The following is a 20,202-nucleotide window of genomic DNA, read 5'->3' on the forward strand; positions in this document are numbered from 1 at the left end:
GGGAAGTAGAGACACTCAACAGGAGTCGAAGAGAGAACTTATGGAGGGAAGTAGAGAGACTTGGAGGAGTTGACAAGAAGAGTAGAGAGATGGCCATGAATGGGCTGAAGGATCACGACAGGCTGGACGGGGCGTCCAACTTTGTGGTCTGGAAGGCCAGGATCATGTCTATTCTAGATAGACTTCGCATCAAGGCCTTCGCCTTGAGAACAATGGCTATCCCCGTTGACCCGGTTGATAATGAGAAGTATAAGGAGGCAATGGCCAAGGCGAAATGCATTATCCTTAATGGGGTCAAGAATCATGTGGTCCAACATATTGCCGAGAAGGAGACGACAAAGGAAATGTGGGATGCCTTGAAGAAGTTGTACTGGCATACTTCTGTGCAGAGGAAGATGTTACTTGAGAATCAGCTGCAGTCATACCAGATGTAGAAGGGGGAGCAGATAGATCACTTCCTCAGGAGATTGAAGGAAATCCGAGACCAACTGACTTCCATAGGGGCCACGCCGAATCAGGTGTTGATGCTGAGAACCGCTCTAAACGTAGTCTTCGAGGAGTGGGAGACATTTGTCTAGAGCATACTGGGCAGGGCGAATCTTCCAGATTGGGAAGAATTGTGGGTGGCTCTTCGCTAAGAAGAGATCAGACCGCTGAGAAAGACGAGAAGTAGCAGTAAAGGAGTTTGGATCAAGAAGGAAGAGGAAGAGGATGCAGCTCTGGCATCTGCGAGAAAGCAAGAGAAGAGGAAGAAAAAGGGAAAAAGGACCTCTCAAAGGTCAAGTGTTTCAACTGTGGGGAAGTGGGTCATTATGCGAATCAGTGTCCGAGGAAGAAGAACAAGGGAGAGGCGTCTGACTCTAAGGCAACGCCAGTGAAGGTGGAGAAGGAGGTAGAGGAGGATGACGATTGTGCCATGAATGCTCATGTACATCTAGAGAAGAGGTGGGGAGACATCGAGCTGTAGTTAGGAAGACTACAGGCGATGAGGGGTAGGATCCTTGAGGTACCCAACCTCTTGGATCAGATCCTTGCTACAGGAGCCCTGAAGTGAGAAGTAGCAGGACTGGTGAATGTCGGTAGAGACGGATGCGGATGAAGCAGCATAGAGTGCTAGAGTGTAAGAGTCCCCGGGCAGTGCGAGGCTAGCAGGCTGCAGCAGTGCGAGAGGCACGAAGAGTGTTGCAACAGTGCAGGATGGCACAAAGAGGTTTGCAACGGTGCGAGAAGTAGGGAGTTGTTGCAACAGCGTAGAGATCGTAGAGGGAGCACTTGATAGCGGTAGAGGGAGCTTCAGCATCGGGAGTGTTACTAGCCTGACAGGGATGTCAGTGGTTGGGTGGATCAGTTACTTACTTTTTAGTTACTGAGTTGCAGTGCAGTAGCAGTTGGCAGTAGCACGATGCAACATGATGAGAGGGGGTTGCAGTGCAGATGCAGTGTTGGGAGAAAGGACCAGCAGTAGCATGGATGCAGAGGGAGCTGCCGTACGGATCCAGCAGTGGTAGTGGCAGGGCCATGGGCAGTAGTACAGGATGCAGCAGTGCAGAGGATGTTGGGTGGGGAGGCCTAGCATCGGCACAGGTACTAGTGCCGTATAGTCAGAGTGATGCTCAGTGTGGAGTATTACTAGAGCACAATCCTTGCTAAGAGAGAGTGTTGATTTGGGGTAGCATCAGATATGCTCTAGCCATGAAAATTGGTGGAGAGGCTAAAGCACATGAAATCTCCAAGACCCAGAAACGGTTTGGGCAGATTCTAATCAGTTTGGGAGATATAAAAATAATTAATATTTTTAATGGAGTTTCTAAGTCTAATCTTAGGAAAAATAAAACATTAATGGGTATTAATATAAAACTGGGTTAGAAAGTTCCAAAATTCATGGATCAAGCCAAATCTAATCTTAGCCGTTGATTAGAGATGTAATCTCGACCGTTGAAGGGCCAATAGGAAAAGTATAAGAGGAGGCTTGAGGGGCAGTTGGAGAACACACCAGAGTGGTCAATCATTCGATTTTCTGAGCAAGGTTTACTAAGAGAAATCGAATCAGTGATTAGTTGCAGCGAGGGGCAGTGAGTATGAGGCAAAGAGGCAGAGATAGTGCCGAGAGACTAGTGCAGAGGCCGAGAGGCAGACGTTGAAGCTAGAGCAGGCCATGTAGAGCCCAACGGAGATAGCGCAGAGGCCAGAGGACCTGCGTCATCCACACAGAATGCTATAGGAGTAATGCAGAGGATCCCAAACGCTGCGTAGTGCCTCAGAGGGCTGATGCAGAGGGTTCTGAGGCTGACGCAGTGCTTCAGTGTTGTTGGAGAGGGTTTCGTGGGGCAGGTTTTCTGAATACCTGCTTTCGAATAGAGAGGTATTAATGCCGATTATTTTTTCTCTATTGGGTGTTTGGCACCCAGTTGTACTCAATGATATTCTCCATAATAAATAACCCTCAGATTTGTTGCATCGATTTTCTCGCATTGGGTTTTTCCGGGGACGAGTTGTCCAAAAATAATGGTGTCACTTGTGTGTTTGCTATTTCTTTCAGTTGTTGATCTGTAGATGGTTGAGAATGTATTGTGTTTATTTCGATGTTCATATGTTTAAATAACTTGTTTGTAATTAACATGTAGGAGAAATAAACTGGAAGAATACAGATAAAATTTCTACATCTTCAACGACCGAGATTAAGTCTCTAGTCAACGGCTAAGCTTAAAACATGAGTTGATCAGCCTTCTAAATCATTCTCACCCATATTTTGATTAATACCCATTAATATTTTAATTTCCCTATGTTTAGACTTAGGAACTCCATTAAAAATATTAATTATTTTAATAAAATACAATCTAGGTGGAATTTCACCAAATAGTTTTTGGGTTCTTTAGAACTCATGTGCCTTAGCCTCTCCACCAATTTTCAAGTCTAGAGCACTTTCGATGCTACCAAAAACTAATAGCGAGGATGCAGAAGCGTCATTTTCCAAAAATCTAGGAAGAGAAGCGTTTACTATATATATATATATATTTTGCATTTATATTCAAAACAAACATCTCAAATACCAAATTAGTTGTAGAAGACATGAAAACATGCATACATTTACATAAATCAAGATAGATATGACATCCATGATTCCATTGTACATCAATGATTAATTATTCGAGCATCAACCATCTATATTCTAGCAATTACAAACATACATCAAATTTTTAAGCACATTATAAAACACAAAACATTTAAGCATATTATAAAACATAAAACATAGAGCATATTATCTAGTAAGTGAGCAACTGTCAACATTTGTCATGTCCAAAATTTAAATAATAATGTTTACAAAAGAGGCCACTTGGTCACCGCCAAGACAAAAAGGTTTAAATTCACAACAAGCCTACAAGTCTAATGATTAATCTATGACAAAAATAGTAAATTGTGAATATATCTACTGATTTCTCCTCCTTTCACAACGAAGAGAACGTGGTGGTGGGCCTCCATGTGGTGGCAATGAAGAAGGTGCCTGGGGAAGTTGTGGGAGTGGTATTGAAACTGATGAAGACGACGCCCCTGCTGTTGGTGTTGAACCATGGAACTTAGGAACCAAGGGACCACAGATGGGGGGGCCGGTGGCATCTCAACTCAATCATCATCATCATGGAATCACTCAAAAAATTCATACAAAAAAAACCACTAGTTAACAAAAAAAAATAAAAACAAGAATTAGAGAAATGCTTTATAAGCAAAATTCATACAACAATGGACATGCCTGGATAAGAGCATCCTCTAATTGCAACACTCCATCTTCCAAATTGGGCTCCTCTGGATTCCTGTTCCAAACGTTAAGGTCTTTATTAATCTTTGCATCATCATAGTAATGGAACACCTATCGCAAGTTGTAATGAACATAAACCAAGCTCTTTGCCCGGTCTAAACTCAACCCGTTCCTTTTAACATTGTGGATGAAAGAATAAGAGCTCCAACACCTCTCTACTGAGGAAGTATTTACCACCTGTGATAGCACCCGCAATGCCAAAGTATGTAAAAGTGGAGTAGCACCTCCATGCATGTTCCACCACTCTAGAGAAGAAAATGTCTCTTGATCTCTAATTGCACGCATGCTCCCAAATGGACCATTGCTAAGCATATAGTTGCTCAACTATCTCCGTACCATGGTAACCTCCTCCTCATTAGGGAATAATTTACTCAATGCAATCATATATTTTTTGTGAACCTCTTGATCTAGGTGTGGTTTTCTCCTGCTTCCCCCCCCCCCCCCCCGGGTGCTGGTGTTGAAAGCGATGATGGATGATAGTATTTAGGTGTCAAAACATATGCTAATGCATGCAATGGAACATTTAGCATTTCCCATTGGTTTTCCACCTTTGCACGGATATAATTGTACAAGGTGATAGCTCTATGCTCAACAATATCTTTAATCTGCCCCAACATGCTATTCATTTGCTCATACACCTCCCCAATTATTGGTCAATCTGAATCTCCAAACTTTATCATGTAATAAATTGGTTTGGTGATTTGCAAAACATATTTAACCTTTGACCAAAAGTACATGTCAAGAATAGTGTCCTTGGCTACATTAGCACCATCTCTATCATTGTTAATTTCCCTCCCACGATTCAACGATTACCATATTAGTTAAAGCTTGTCTCACCTTCACTAGCTGCCTAAGGGTGAGGTAATAACTTGCAAATCTTGTTTTTGCAAGTCTAAGCAAATGCAACTTGGAGTAAGTGCCATAGAAGTAGTTTACCCTTGTTTGCCCTATCATAAATTTAATGAGTTGCTTCCCTCTCCTGTAAAGCTCATTAATCCACCCACGTTCTTTATGCTTCACAATATCATGCATCAAAAGGTTCAATGTGTGAACCAGGCACCCATGCCAAAAGATGTGTGGATGAGTACGCTCAATGACTTTTCCTGCTACCTTACAGTTTGCTACATTATCTGTGATCACTTGAACCACGTTATTCGGATTAACATCTCTGATTGATTGCAATAGGAGATCTGCAATGTTCTAGGAAGATGCATTGATGGAGGAGTCATGACATGTAATTAATACTGCACCATTAGCAGAAACACCAAGAACATTTATCAAATGTTGGTATCTAATATTTGTCCACGCATTTGATACAATGGATACCCCACAATCTACCCACTCATTTGTAAAACGTGTCAAAGCTCTTTGAATTTTTCCTTTTTCTCTTTCTAATTGTGAAAATTTATGAATTTAGACATAGAAATCCTATTGCAGTGATTGGTTTATCATCTCCTACTTGTTATTTCATTCAACAAGTTATTTAATTATAAACAATGATGAAAAACACTACTGCAGACTAGACTGACAAACTGATCATAAACTGAAACAATAGATGAGATAAACACACAAGGGTCACTGTTATTTTTGGACAACACATTCCCAAAAAAATCCAATGCGGGAAAATCGGCGCAACAGATAGGGGGTTTGTATTATTAAGTAAGCAGAATCTAAGTACGACAGGTTGCCTTTCACACCGGCTAACCTTTCAGAGAAATCATGGCAGCAAGAAATACATACGAGGGTTTACCTCATTCTCCAAGTCACAACTGATCCACTGAGTGGCATGACGCCGGCAAACACTGTGAAATCCCAGCGCAATCACGGCTTGGGCCAGCCTCTTGCCTCTACGAGACTGCGTCACCCCTTCTGCTGGATCGATTCGCTGGAGGAAGACTGATGTTCAACCCTTCTGGCTCAGAACCTTGCTTCTCCAGCAAAATCTCTAACTTTTGATGAATATCCTGCACTGCCACTGCAAGAGACCCTCTTGGCCTGCATCAGCACTGTGTGAGCCCCTTCCTGGGCTGCGTAGGCCTCTATGCTGCCTCTCTGATGCTACTGTTGCCTCTCTTCCTGGTACTCTTTGGATCAGAACTCCTTTCCGATCCAAATCTTTGCTTCTGCCCCTCTCATTGCAACTCAGATCACTAGTTCGATTTTCTCAGCAAACCACGCCCTAGAAAAATCAAACTAATTTGATCACTTGGTGGATCTCCAACTGACCCTCAAGTCTCCTCTTATACTTTTCCTGTTGATGAATCAACGACTGAGATTAATTCCCTAATCAACGGCTAAGATTAAAACAGATTTGATCCTCGTCTCTTAGAAGCTTCTCACCCATATTTTTATTAATACCCATTAATATTTTTATTTTCCTAAGTTTAGACTTAGGAACCCCACTAAAAATATTAATTATTTTAATAACTCACAATCCTGGTGGAATTTCTCCAAACGATTTCTTGGTCATGGAGATCATATGTATTCTAGCCCCTCCACAAAATTTCGGAGCTAGAGCACATCCGATGCTACCCCAAAATCACACTCCCTCTTAGCGAGGAATGTGCTCTAGCAATAGTTCCAATAGAAGCATCACACTGATCCACGACATCGGTCCTCTTTGTTGTTGATGCTTGGCCTGCTGCTGCCCTTCATCCACTGGACTGCTGCATCTTGTACTGCTGCCCATGACACTGCCACTGCCACTACCACTGCTGCATTTATACTGCAACTCCCTCTCAATATGCTGCCCATAGCATTACCACTGCTAACTGCTGCACTGCAACTCAGTTGCTGAGAAGTAAGCAACTGAAAAGCCACCCAAAAGCTAACATATTGGTCAGTCTGGATATCTCGTGATGCTGAAGCTACCTCTGTTGCTGCTAATCTGTGCTGACTCTCTGCTGCTACTGCGCTGCTGCAATCTGCTCTGTGGCTCTTGCACCACTGCAACCTCCACTGCGCTGTTTCAGACTCTAACACTCTAGCTCTGCCACTGTTGCTTCATCATTCCTCACACCAAATGATTCTTGCCATTTTGCGACTGTCATTAAGGGCTGTCATAGCCGTATGTGATCCAAGAGTTTGGGCACCTCAAGGATGTTGCCCCTTTTTGTGTAGTCCTCCCGACTACAGCTCTATGTCGCCCCACCTCTTCTCCAGAGGTTCATGAGCACTCATGGCACAATCCTTGTCATCATCCTCCTTGTCAGCTTTTGCTGGAGCAGCCTTTGAGTCAGAAGCCTCTTCTTTGACCTTTTTCCGGGGGCACTGAGTGGCGAAATGTCCCAGTTCCCCACACTTGAAGGATCTGACCTTGGCTATATCCTTTTTCTTCCTTTTCCGCTGCCTTTGCTGTCCCGATGATGCGAGAGCTGAATCCTTCTCCTCCTCCTTAACCCGGGTTCCTCTACCGCCACTCCTTGTCTTGGTTAGCCACCTGATCTCTTCCTGTTGAAGAGCAGCCCACATCTCCTCTCAACTGAGGAGAGAAGTTCTACCCAAGATACTCTGGACAAATGTCTCCAATCTTCGCTGACTGCATTCAGGGCAATCCTGACCATGAACTCAGGATTTGGTGTAGACCCCACGAAAGTCAACTGGTCTCGAATCCCTTGCAACCTGAGAAGCAAGGGATCGTGTTGATTTGGGGTAGCATCAGATTCGCTCTAGCCACGAAATTTGGTGGAGAGGTTGGGGCACATGAGATCTCCAATACACAGAAAGGGTTTGGGCAGATTCTAAACAGATCAGGAGATATTAAAATAATTAATATTTTTAGTGGAGTCCCTAAGTCTAAACTTAGGGAAAATAAAATATTAATGTGTATTAATATGAATCTGTGTTAGAATGGTCCAAAAGACATGGATCAAGCCAGATCTAATCTAGCCGTTGATTAGGGACTTAATCTTGGCCATTGAATTGTAAACAGGAAAAATATAAGAGGAGGCTTGAGGGTCACTTGGAGATCACACCAGATGATCGGTCATTCTATTCTCTAGAGCAGGTTTGATAAGAGAGATAGAATCAGTGATCGGGAGAGTAGCTGAGGGGCATTGAGTACAGAGGAACAGAGAAGGCAGAGATTGTGCCGGGAGAGCAGCGCAGCAGCCAAGGAGAGTGACACAGAGCCAGCAAGGGCTCATGCAGGGCCACGCAGAGGCAGCCAAGTGCTGCGCAGAGCACCAGAGGGGCCAGCGTAGTTGACGCAGAGGCTCCCAGAGCTGACGCAGGGCCTCCTGGGGCTGACGCAGGCCAAGAAAGGCTGACGTAGGGCCAGCGTGAGACAAAGAGGGGCTGACGTAGAACTGATTGGGCAGACGCTGGGGTTGCAGGAGCAGTTTTGTGCTGAGGAGCTTCCGGAAGTGTTTTCCGGGGTTTCAATCAGGAGATTTCTCTCAAACTGTGAGGTATAGCTACTAAGGAGATTCTCTTTTGGGTAGGCCAATTAGGACACTCAGATTGTACTTTGATGTTGCTTAATAAGAAAACCCTCAGATAGTTGCACTGGTTTTCTCGCATTGGGTTTTTACGAGGACATTGGTCTAAAAACAATGGTGTCGTGGTGTGTTTGTTCTTGTTTCTTTTAGTTGCTGATCTGTAATATGTTGAGCATGCGTTGGTGTTTATTTTCAGTATTTACTTTGTAAATAACTTGTTAAAGAAAAATAACAAGTAGGTAGGAATAAATCAGAAAAAGGGCATGAAGGGTTTGTAAACTAAGTAAACTTAGAAACTTCAACATGGTATCAAAGTGTCATTGTAGATTACAGGAGGACTAAGAGACATCAGCTGAGCAGAGCAATAGCAGCAAAAAACAGCTATTTCGAGGTGACAGAAGCTGTTTCTAGCGGCGCAGAAGCCAAGGAAGTGTGATGCAGAGCCAGCCAGAGCCACGCAGAAGAAGCCGAGAACTATGTAGAGCCTTAGAGAGGCCAGTGTTGCTGACGCAGAGGGCCAGAGGGCTGACGCAGGGCATCCCAGGGCTGACGCAGACCCATCCAGGGTGACGCAGAGCGAGCGTGAGGCAGAGAAGGGCTGACGCAGTTCACAGAGAGGCAGTTGCTGGGGACTAGAAGGCTGCAAGAATATTGCAGAGTGGAGTTGTTGAGGTACTGTAGTCAAAACAATACCTGACTGAGCAGGTCCAAAGGAGTTGTTACCAAGGGTTTCTAGTCAAGGAACTTGGATCAGCAGTGCAGTTGCACATGACGATCAGAGTAGGGGGCATCTCGACAAGTGGCAGAAGGATTTCCAGGAGTGAAATCAGGATTCAGAGGGAGTCCAGAAGAGAACTTCCAAAGGGGAAGTAGAGACTCAGAGGAGTCTAACAGAGAACTTCTAGGAGGGAAGTAGAGGAGCGTCATGGCACTACACGGGGTAAGAGACCAGGTAGACTGGACGGAGCATTGAAATTCGTAGTCTGGAAGGCAAGAATCTTATTAGTGGTTCACAGGAATCGTGTCAAGAACTTTGCTTTGAAGGTTATAGCTATCCCAGTCAACCCCAATGATAATGACAAGTACGAGGAGGTGATGGCGAGGGCCAAGTGCATTATCCTTGACGGGGTCAAGGATTATGTGGTACCACATATAGCTGAGAAGGAAACGATAGTTGAGATGTGGGAGGCTCTCAAGAACATGTACCAGCATACTTCTGTGCAGAGAAGAATGCTGCTCGAGAACCAGATGAGGTCGTATTAGATGAAGAAGGGTCAAATGATTGACTCGTTCCTCAGAGGATGAATGAGATCCGAGATCAGTTGACTGCTATAGGAGCGACATCGGATCAGGAGCTTATGGTGAGGACAACCCTGAATGCTGTCTCAGAAGAGTGGGAAGTGTTTGTCTAGAGCATCTTGGGCAGAGGGACTCTCCTAATTTGGGACAAAATGTGGGCAACTCTTCGCCAGGAAGAGATCAGAGGGCAGTGAAAGACAGGTAGCAGCAGCAAAGGGATCAAGGTCAAGCAGGAGGAGGATGTGGCCCTAGCATCTGAGGGAAAGCAGGAGAAGCGGAAGAAGAAAGATCTCTCCAAGATCAAGTGCTTCCACTATGGGGAGATGGGTCATTATGTGACCCAGTGCCCAAGAAAGAAGAGTAAGGGAGAGTCTTCCGAGATTAAGGTAGCGCCAACACAGGTAGAGAAGGAAGTTTTGACAGACGATGACTATGCCATGAGTGCACACACGCCACTTGAGCGGAAGTCGGGAGACATCGAGCTGTAGTAAGATGGACTACAGGCGATGAGGGGCAGGATCCTCGAGGTACCCAGCGTCTTGTATTTAGACCTTGCTCCGGGAGCTGCATCGAGGAGTAGCAGGACTAGCTAAGTGGGTAGAGACAGATGCAGATGGAGCGACAGAGAGACCTACAGTGCAAGAGACGGGGCACATGAGATGTCCAATACCCAAAAAGGGTTTGGGCAGATTTTAAACAGATCAAGAGATATTAAAATAATTAATATTTTTAATGGAGTCTCTGAGTCTAAACTTAGGGAAAATAAAATATTAATGTGTATTAATATGAATCTGTGTTAGAATGGTCCAAAAGACATGGATCAAGCCAGATCTAATCTTAGCCGTTGATTAGGGACTTAATCTCGGCCGTTGAATCGTAGACAGGAAAAGTATAAGAGGAGGCTTGAGGGTCACTTGGAGATCACACCAGATGATCAATCATTCTTTTCTCCAGAGCGAGGTTTGCTAAGAGAGATAAAATCAGTGATTGGGAGAGCAGCTGAGGGGCATTGAGTACAGAGGAATAGAGAAGACAGAGATTATGCTGGGAGAGCACCGCAGCAGTCAAGGAGAGTGATGTAGAGCTAGCAAGGGCTCATGCAGGGCCACACAGAGGCAGCCAAGTGCTGCGTAGATCACCATAGGGGCGAGCGTAGTTGACGCAGAGGCTCCCAGAGTTGACGCTGGGCCTCTCGGGGCTGATGCAGGCCAAGAAAGGCTGACGCAGGGCCAACGTGAGACAGAGAGGGGCTAACGTAGTCCAGATTGGGCAGACGCTGGGGTTGCAGGAGCAGTTTTGTGCTAAGGAGCTTTCGAAAGGGTTTCCGGGGTTTCAGACAGGAGATTTCTCTCAAACTGTGAGGTGTAGCTGTTAAGGAAATTCTCTGTTGGATAGGCCAGTTTCGGCACCCAGATTGTACTCTGATATTGTTTAATAAGAAAACCCTCATATAGCTGCACCGGTTTTCCCGTATTGGGTTTTTCCAGGGACATTGGTCCAAAAGCAATGGTGTCATGTGGTGTGTTTGTTCTTGTTTCTTTTAATCGCTGATCTGTAATATGTTGAGCATGCACGGGTATTTATTTTCAGTATTTACTTTGTAAATAACTTGTTAAAGAAAAATAACAGGTAGGTAAGAATAAATCAGAAAAAGTGCATGAAGGGTTTCTAAACTAAGTAAACTTAGAAACTTCAACAGATTGCTCTCTTCTCCCTTCTGCATCTGGTACTGTCTCAACTGATTCTCCAATAGCATCTTCCGTTGTACGAAAGTCCCTTGGTACAAGGTGGTCAACGCCTCCCACATCTTCCTTGTTGTTTCCTTCTGAGCAATGTGTGGGACCACATGATCTTTGACCCCGTCTAGAATCATGCATTTAGTCTTTACCTGGGCTTCCTCGTACTTCTTCAGCGGGTCAACGTTGACCAGAACAACAAGTACCTTCAAGGCATAGTCCTTGATGCGATTCTTTTCTAGGACTGCCAGGATCTTGGCCTTCTAGATGACAAAATTGGATGGTCCATCCAGTTTGTCCTAATCCCTCAGTCCATTTAATGTCATCTTTGCTCAATCAAATGTAGCACTTGTTCTCTTCTCTCTCTCTTGCTGCTACTCCAGCAAGACTCGGATCTGGATTTCTTTGGCACTAGAAATCCTCTAAGGAACAAATTCCTCTCTACTCCCTCTGATTTCTGATTTCCTTCACGAAAATCCTCCCGCCAAATGTCGAATCACTCCTCTCTAATCCTCCTTTGTTGCTGTTCAACAACCCGGATCTAGATTTCTTTGGATAGAGATCTGTCAAGGCAGTGATTGCCTCTACCTCGGCTTTGTCTCCACAGACATTGTTCTGTACCAACAACAACAACGTCCCGCGAGCTCTTGAGATCGAATCTGCATTGTTCCTCCAGCCCCAACAATTGACTGATTTGAGCCGCTCAGGCTCTGCGTTGGCCTTAGGTACTGCATCACCCTCTACAAGCTGGAAATGCTGACACAGGTACTGTGTGAGCCTTTGCATAAGTTTATTTTGAAAAATTAGTTTGAAAGAATTCAAAGGACATAGTGAAGCTTAATTATCATTAATTGATGCCCCGAAGAAGAAAATGGAAACACCTAGTAAGCAACCTGAAAGTTTTAGTATGACTTATGAAGAAGATGAAGAAATACAACATGATATGACTTACGAGACCAAATGCAACAAATTTCATTTTCACAAAAAGTAACAAATGCTAAGATGGATGGTTTAAAGAAAGGTGTGGAAGCTAAGATGGATGGTTTAAAGAATGGCATGGAAGCTAAGATGAATGGCGTGGAATCTAAGATGGATGGCGTGGAAGCTAAGTTGGATGGCATGGAAACTAAGGTGGATGGTATAGAAGCAAAACTTGAAGGCGACAGGAAGATTTGAAGATAGATTTGACAAAGTTGCTACACGAAATGCTTACTAATGGAGAAAGGGTAGTAAAGGAAAGTCATGATGAAAACACAAGAAATGTTAATCATGATTTCATAGACTCTAACGTTGGATTGAAGACCCACCATGTTCCAAAGATCGATATGAGGAAGTTTGATGGCAAGGATCCCGTAACACGGATACTACAGATGGAGCAATATTTCGATCTCCATAATGTGCAAAACACACAAAAGGTAGGCATTGCAACTTTATATTTGGAACCCAATCAGTTTGTATGGTATCGATGGCTTTGCTCTCGTAAACAAATTGTCACTTGGGCAATTTTTACGGAAGAAATGATAACACATTATGAGGATACAAAAAGTAACACCTTTTTAAGCCAATTGATAAATATCAAACAAAAAGGTTCAATGGTGGAGCACATTGAGGACTTCCAAAAATTGAATATAAGGGTAAAAGATATTCCAGAGGAGCGTAGAATTGATGTGTTCATAGAGACTTTAAAGGATAACATCCAACATGAGGTTCACATTTGGGAACCTGATTCATTAGAGAAGACATTTTGACTGGCAAGAAAAATTCAAAGCAAAATTATGGCAACAAAGAAGCCCACCAATCACAACAATAAAGATGGAAGTGTTGTTGCCCCTAGCCTTCTACAACCTACAAGGTTGACACCACAACAATTGGAAGAAAAAAGAGTAAAAGGGCTTGTTATAGTTGTGATAGCAAATACATTAAAGGTCACAAGTGTGTTGAGAAGAAATTATTTTACATAGATTGTGAAGAGGAAGAAGAAAAGGAACAATAAACATCAAAAGAAGAGGATGCACACTAGGAATAAAGCCTAGAGAAAGAAGAAATGAATCCGACTATATCTTGTAATGCATTGGCCATAATAACCACTCCTCAAACTATCAAGATAGAATGACATATCAAGAAGAAAAAGGTAATAGTGTTGATTGATTCGGGCAGTACACATAATTTTATTCATTGTAAGATAGCGAAGGAATTGAATTGCCTCCTATATCCAGCACCAGAGTGTCAAGTGATGGTTGCAAATGGAAGAACCATAAATTGCTCTAAAAAGTTCCATCATATCAAGCTATCCATTGGAGAATATGTATTGAATAGTCCAATGCTTTCCATTCCAATGGGTGGTGCTGATGTTGTACTAGGAGTACAATGGCTACAATATTTGGGTCCGATAGCTTTTTATTTCAAGAACTTTTCTTGAAGATTTTTCAGAAGGAAAGGAAGTTGAATTAAGGGGTATCGCAGGGAAACCGGGAAAGATAATCAACTCTAACGGCATGACAAAGCTTTTAAAAAAAAAACGTGGCGTAATTTCACAATTATGTTCGCTAGAGGTTCCCACATCGAAATCATCTATTTCTCTAGATCTCCAAAAAGTCTTTGACAATCATTCCAAGGTATTTGAGACTCTCAAAGGCCTCCCACCTATTCGTGATCATGAACATGCTATTCATTTGATTCCAGGAAGTGTTCCTCCAAACATAAGGCCTTACAGATATCCCTATGCCCAAAAGAGTGAAATTGAACGTATGGTTGCAGAAATGCTAGAGGCTGGTATAATTCAACCTAGTCAAAGTTCTTTCTTTGCTCCAGTAGTATTGGTGCACAATTAGGATGGATCATGGCACATGTGTCTGGATTATAGGGAGCTCAACAAACTCACTGTTAAAGGTAAATTTCCCATTCCTGTTATTGATGAATTATGTGATGAATTGCATGGAGCAATTTACTTCACCAAGTTGGATCTTCGTTCAGGATATCATCAAATCAGAATGAAGACTAAAGACATTCCGAAAACAACATTTAGAACTCATGAGGGTCATTATGAATTTTTGGTCATGCCTTTTGGCCTCACCAATGCACCTTCTACATTTCAAGGTTTGATGAATTCCATTTTCAAACCCTTTCTTAGAAAATTTGTATAAGTATTTTTTGACGATATACTAATCTACAAGAAGTCTTGGAAGGATCATGTTCAACATGTTGATAGAATGCTCAAACTATTGGAGTAGAAACAATTATATGCAAAAACCTCCAAATGTTTCTTTGGAGTACAAGAGGTGGAATATTTGGGTCATATAGTATCTCATGAAGGTGTTGAGGTAGAACCTAACAAAATTAAAGCCATTAAGGAATGGAAAATCCCCACATCCATAAAGCATCTGTGAGGATTTCTCGGGTTGACAGGGTATTATCGCAAGTTTGTTAAGAATTATGGGAGAATAGCAGCACCTTTAACAACATTATTGAAGAAAGATGCATTTTCTTGGACTCCAGAAGCAACGGAAGCCTTTGAACATCTTAAAGAGACAATGTGCCAAACATCGGTCTTAGCTATGCCAGACTTCACAAAAACCTTTATTGTGGAATGTGATGCCTCAGGAAATGGAATTAGTGCCGTTTTAATGCAAGAAGAAAGACCCATTGCTTTCGAAAGTTGTCCAATCAAAGGAAAGTATTTACACAAAGCTATTTATGAAAGGGAAATGTTGGCAATATTACATGCACTTAAGAAATGGCGACCTTACCTAATGGAAAGACACTTCCAGGTAAAAACAGATCATGATAGTCTTAAATACTTTTTAGAACAAATATTATCTTCAGAAGATTAGCAAAAATGGGTCACAAAGATGTTGGGTTATGACTTTGAAATCATCTACAAAAAAGGGAAGCAAAATGTTGTTGCAGATGCACTCTCAAGAAAGGATGAGGATGTGGAAGCATTTCTTTGTTCCATTTCTATTATCCAACTAGATTGGATAAACAAAGCAAGGGATGAATGGAAGAATGACGAAGAAGTGTCGGCACTCATTCAAAAGTTACAACAAGACCTCAGTACATCTGATACATTTAGTTGGAAAAATGATTCCTTATGGTACAAAGATCGATTATACCTCTGTAAGAATTCTGAACTCAAACAAAAGATTCTTATGGAATTGCATACCTCTCCCTTAGGAGGGCACTCAGGATTTTTAAAAACTTACCACAGGGTCAAGAAGGAATTTTTTGGGATGGTCTTAAATCTGATATTCAAAAGTTTGTGGCAGAATGTTTGGTTTGTCAACAAAATAAAGTCGAAACAATTAAGACCCTAGGTCTATTACAACCTTTATCCATTCCAAGTCAACGTTAGGAGGAGGTTTCAATGGATTTTATTACAGGTTTACCCAAGTCCGAAGGAAAGAGTGTCGTCATGGTGGTAGTTGATAGACTTACCAAGTATGCAAAGTTTTGTGCATTATCTCATCCCTTTAAATCCAATACAATTGCTATTGCATTTATGGAAACAATTTAAAAGCTACATGGAAACCCAAAGATTATTGTAAGCGATAGAGATCCCATTTTCACTGGAAATTTTTGAACAGAATAATTTTCTTGTCTGGGTACTTAGTTAGCTCATAGCTCATCATATCATCCTCAATCTGATGGGCAAACTGAGATAGTGAACAAATGTTTGGAAGGATAACTTCGTTGCTTTGTATATGATAAACAGACACAATGGGTCAAATGGTTGCCTCTGGCTGAATGGTGGTATAACACTTCCTTCCATACTACAGCAAAAATGACCCCATTTATGGCACTTTATGGATATCATTCACTGTCCATCACATCATATTTAAGAGAAAATTCTAAGGTTCAAGTAGTGGAAGATCACATCGAGCATCAACAACAAGTTCTCCAACTCTTAAGGGATAACTTCACTTTGGCACAGAATATAATGAAACAACAGGCAGATCAACATTGCAGCAAAAGAAGTTTTGATGTAGGTGACTGGGTATTTCTACGGCTACAACCATACAAACAAATGTCCCTCAAGCAAGCTAAGAAGGATAATAAATTATCACCAAAGTATTATGGTTCGTACAAGGTGTTGCAAAAGATTGGTACTATGGCATACAAATTGGAGCTTCCTACAGCTTCCCAAGTGCACCTAGTTTTCCATATTTCATGCTTAAAGAAGGTTATAGGTGACAAGCTCCCAGTTCAAACAATATTGCCAGAACTTGACGAGGAAGGAAAAATCATATTGGAACCTGAAGCAGTCACAGAAATAAGAACTCGACAACTACGAAATCGATCAATTTCAGAGTATCTCATCAAGTGGAAGAACTTATCCGCTGAAAATTCCATATGGGAGGATGAGAATTTTATACAGAAGCATTTTGAACTACTCAAGCGTTGAGGACAACACTTTTCTGAAGGAGAGGGGCATGTTAGGCCCCTATAATACTAGTGTATTCCCTTATTATTATTGTCATTGTAGCCCCTTATTGTTATTGTTGTGCCCATGTTGTCCCCATATTGTTATTATTGTGCCCATAGAAGCCCATTATTGTTATTGTTGTGCCCTTACATTATTATTGTTATGTCGGCTTTGACTATATTGTGACCCCTTAGACTCCTATATATAGAAAGGAGGTCTTGTCATTTGTATCATCCAAGAATTGTTCATTTGTGTAATGTAAAGGAGGTTGCCCCTTCGAAGAGGTTGATTTTGAAGTTGTTGCGTTATCTTTGCTTCTATTTTGTGCACTGGTTGCATAACATTTTGATCCGCGGGGGGGTTTCTTGTAACACTGTTATAGATATCCTTATACTTCTTCAAGCTTCCAACATAAACAAGTAAATGATCTTGCAAACCATCAATGAGAATTTTCTTGGCTTTGAGCTCACCTTTTTTTACTTGGATTTGGCAGCAGCAAGAACATTTTCCATAGGTATCGGAACTTTTCCTTTCACATATTCCAAGACATCATTTTCATCCAATGTCACTTCCAACCTGATATTCCAAGCGACAAAGTTTGATTTGTCACCCAACTTCTCTGAATCCCTGACCAAGTCGGGTAGACTCTGATACCACTGTTAGAAATAAATTTCTAAATTGCTATTTGACTGTTAAAATACACCAATTGAATTCTGAATGTAATATATATATTAATTGATAAAATTCAAATGATGATTACAAGGCTGAGACGGTGCTCCTTAAATAGGAGTTGACTGGCCATGCCTAATCAGAGAGACATGTCCCTTGGGGACTAATGTCTCTTCATTTAGCTAATTACTTGTTAATTAATTGATTAGAATTAATAATTTATCTATTTAAATAATATTTTAATATTTTAATTAATTGTTATGAATTTAAGTTCATAACATTCTTCCAATGATGATTGCTCGTCTTTTGTCTCCTTTGGCTCTTCTTCACCTTAGCTCTGATACCATGTTAATTTTCCACTGTTCTATGTTGTTACAATCACTTTAGCCGAATTCTTTTCTTCAATTAGCAATCAATTAATCTTCCCATGATAAATAAAAATTGTAGATAAAACAGTAAATGCAATGACAGTAGAAGACAATCAACAACACTAACAAGAGACACCTAATTTGGTCAAAGACCAGGAAAAAAGATCCACAAGTGGGAAAACCCTATCAAATTCTTCTTCTTATTAGATTGTCATAAAATTTTCAGCAGAGAGAGGACAATGTTTCAATTCATCAATCAAGAGCCAAAGTTTCAATTCATCAATCAAGAGTCAAAGTCAATCCTTTGACTATCCAACAAAATCATCCAGCCAATATCCAAATGATGAGCCAATAGTCAAATCTGTTCCAAGTTGAATCTGGTCAAACTCAACAACAGTGAACAGCAGCAAGTGATGCCCTAACCAGTCCTCAAGTCAACGGTCAAAAGTCCTCCAAAAGCCTCAGTCAAACTGCCAGTGAATGCGGCCTTCCAAGCTGGTCAAAGATCAGTCAAAACAGTCCCAAAATCCATGGTCAAACAAGAGAGAAAGTCCATGGTCAAAATCAGATTTCCTGCAGTCAAAAGTCTGTGGTCAACTGTATTCAAGCTGCCCAGAACACTTCAATCTCTGTGCCAAAGAATTCCGCCTCCCAAAATCAGAATTATGCAAGTCAAAATGCCAAGTCAAAGGCGGTCAGTGGTGGTCAAACTGTCCCAGTAGAAAAAGTCAACACAGATTTCAGATTGTCCTTCCTTTCCTTTGCATGGGTGAGAGAGAGACCTGCAATTTCAGATGCACGAACCAATCACAAGAGGAAAGGGAGAAGAATGGATGAGTTGATGTGATGCCAAATGAGGTTGACTTGTCTTGTATATATATGCTTCCTTGGAGACTGAATTTGTTCTTTAGGCTGACCTGGAAATTTTGTGCACATGTGGGTTTTTATATTAAAGAAAATATTTTTCCTTGACCAAATTAAATTCTTCCAAGGGAAAAGAGGGTCTTCTCCGGATGAGGAAGGCTGTCCAAAAGAGGGAATTTTATCCTTGAACTGCCAAATTAACAATAACATTGATTGCCACTAGACAACGTGCCTTATATTTTTCCTTCAGATATATTAGATTGATGATATGCTTCTTTCAACCTATTTTGCATAGTGAGAGCATATAGCAGTGGCAGATTGATTAGACTATTACTTCTTGTGCTGCCCAATGACTGGCTGTTGAGTCTTCATACTAGTTCCAGTGTTTACTGTAGAGAGGCCATTGCTTCCTTCAATGGCTAGCATAATTTCTGCAAACAATGGCACATCACTGAGGATATTGCCCTTGGATTTTAGGAGAATTTTGTCGACCTTGGATTTTAGGAGAGATTCTGTGCAGAGTTCCTGACTACATTCCCCTGGGCCAAACCCAGCATTCATTTTGTTTTTTAAATTCAGTGAAAGGCACTTTTATTTGCCATATGAAGAAAATTGAAAAGAAGATAAATTCATGTTTGTAAAGGACTAATATTTTCAAATCTCAGATCACAGAGTACAGAATCTAGAGTGCTTGCACAGTACTATATTGCAAAATTCTCATTGCATTATTTTTTCCATTTCCTGTACGTGGACTGTTATGCCATGTCTCATAGTTGTATTTATGCTTTTGTTTAGGTTCTGGCTCGTACACACTTCTACAAGTCCAGCAAAATTGTTGCTAGAGGTCTGATTAAGTTGAGAACGGTTACATATTTTCGGGGAGGTGGGGACTTGATGGATCAGCAGGTAGAACTAGATCGCCGTATACTGGATTGGATTGTAGGTCTTGATACTGAAATGAATGAGCTTGTTGAAGGAAGTCATCTGTACAAGCCAAAGGTATAAATGGTATCAAATTCCTTCAACCTGTGCATTTACTTGTAGTCTCTGTAATATCCCTTTTCTAGATTTCATTCATGTGTTTTGAACAATTTTATGCAGCTAAATTATTACCTTGCCTGAATTGAGCAGGTGTCTATGGATCGGGTTGTGCTTCCAGACGAGCAAAAGGAAATGCTGTTGAAAACTGTAGATAATTTCGCCAATTTTAGGAAATATAGAAAGAGAGCTGGTCTTGAAGATATTATGACCTATGGAGCAGGACTTGTTATACTTCTTTGTGGACCATCAGGAACTGGAAAGACGATGACAGTCAATGCTGTGGCTCATCATCTAGGTGCAACTTATTTGAGACTACTTATTATGAAACCAGAAAGATATCATGGCAATTATTTAACATTTGCTTTCTTTGGTCAGGAAAACGTGTTCTTCTTGTTGATTTTCATTCACTTCAGTCAGTTTGTGGAGGAAGTAGAGGTGATGACTACTGTGCTGACCTCCGTGGACTCTTTCGAGATGCGGATATGAATGATGCAATTATTTTTTTTGATGAATGCGAGGCTATTTTTGCACAGGTAGAATTACAGATGTC

At 41.5% G+C, this 20,202-nt stretch overlaps 1 protein-coding gene across 3 annotated transcripts in view; it reads left to right on the forward strand.

Annotated features, from left to right (window-relative positions):
- Positions 1-20,202, forward strand: part of LOC149232887 (uncharacterized) — a 398,827-nt gene that overhangs the window by 123,858 nt on the left and 254,767 nt on the right. For all 3 annotated transcript variants that reach the window (XM_089379541.1, XM_089379542.1, XM_089379543.1), the window contains 3 exons: positions 19,407-19,610; positions 19,743-19,947; positions 20,028-20,185. In XM_089379541.1, the coding sequence (XP_089235667.1) occupies positions 19,407-19,610; positions 19,743-19,947; positions 20,028-20,185 (567 nt within the window). The remainder of the gene's footprint in view (positions 1-19,406; positions 19,611-19,742; positions 19,948-20,027; positions 20,186-20,202) is intronic.

Source organism: Pinus tabuliformis, chromosome J (assembly GCF_031772625.1).
Source record: "Pinus tabuliformis cultivar Carrire ecotype Pingquan chromosome J, CPIR1, whole genome shotgun sequence".
NCBI lineage: Eukaryota > Viridiplantae > Streptophyta > Pinopsida > Pinales > Pinaceae > Pinus > Pinus tabuliformis.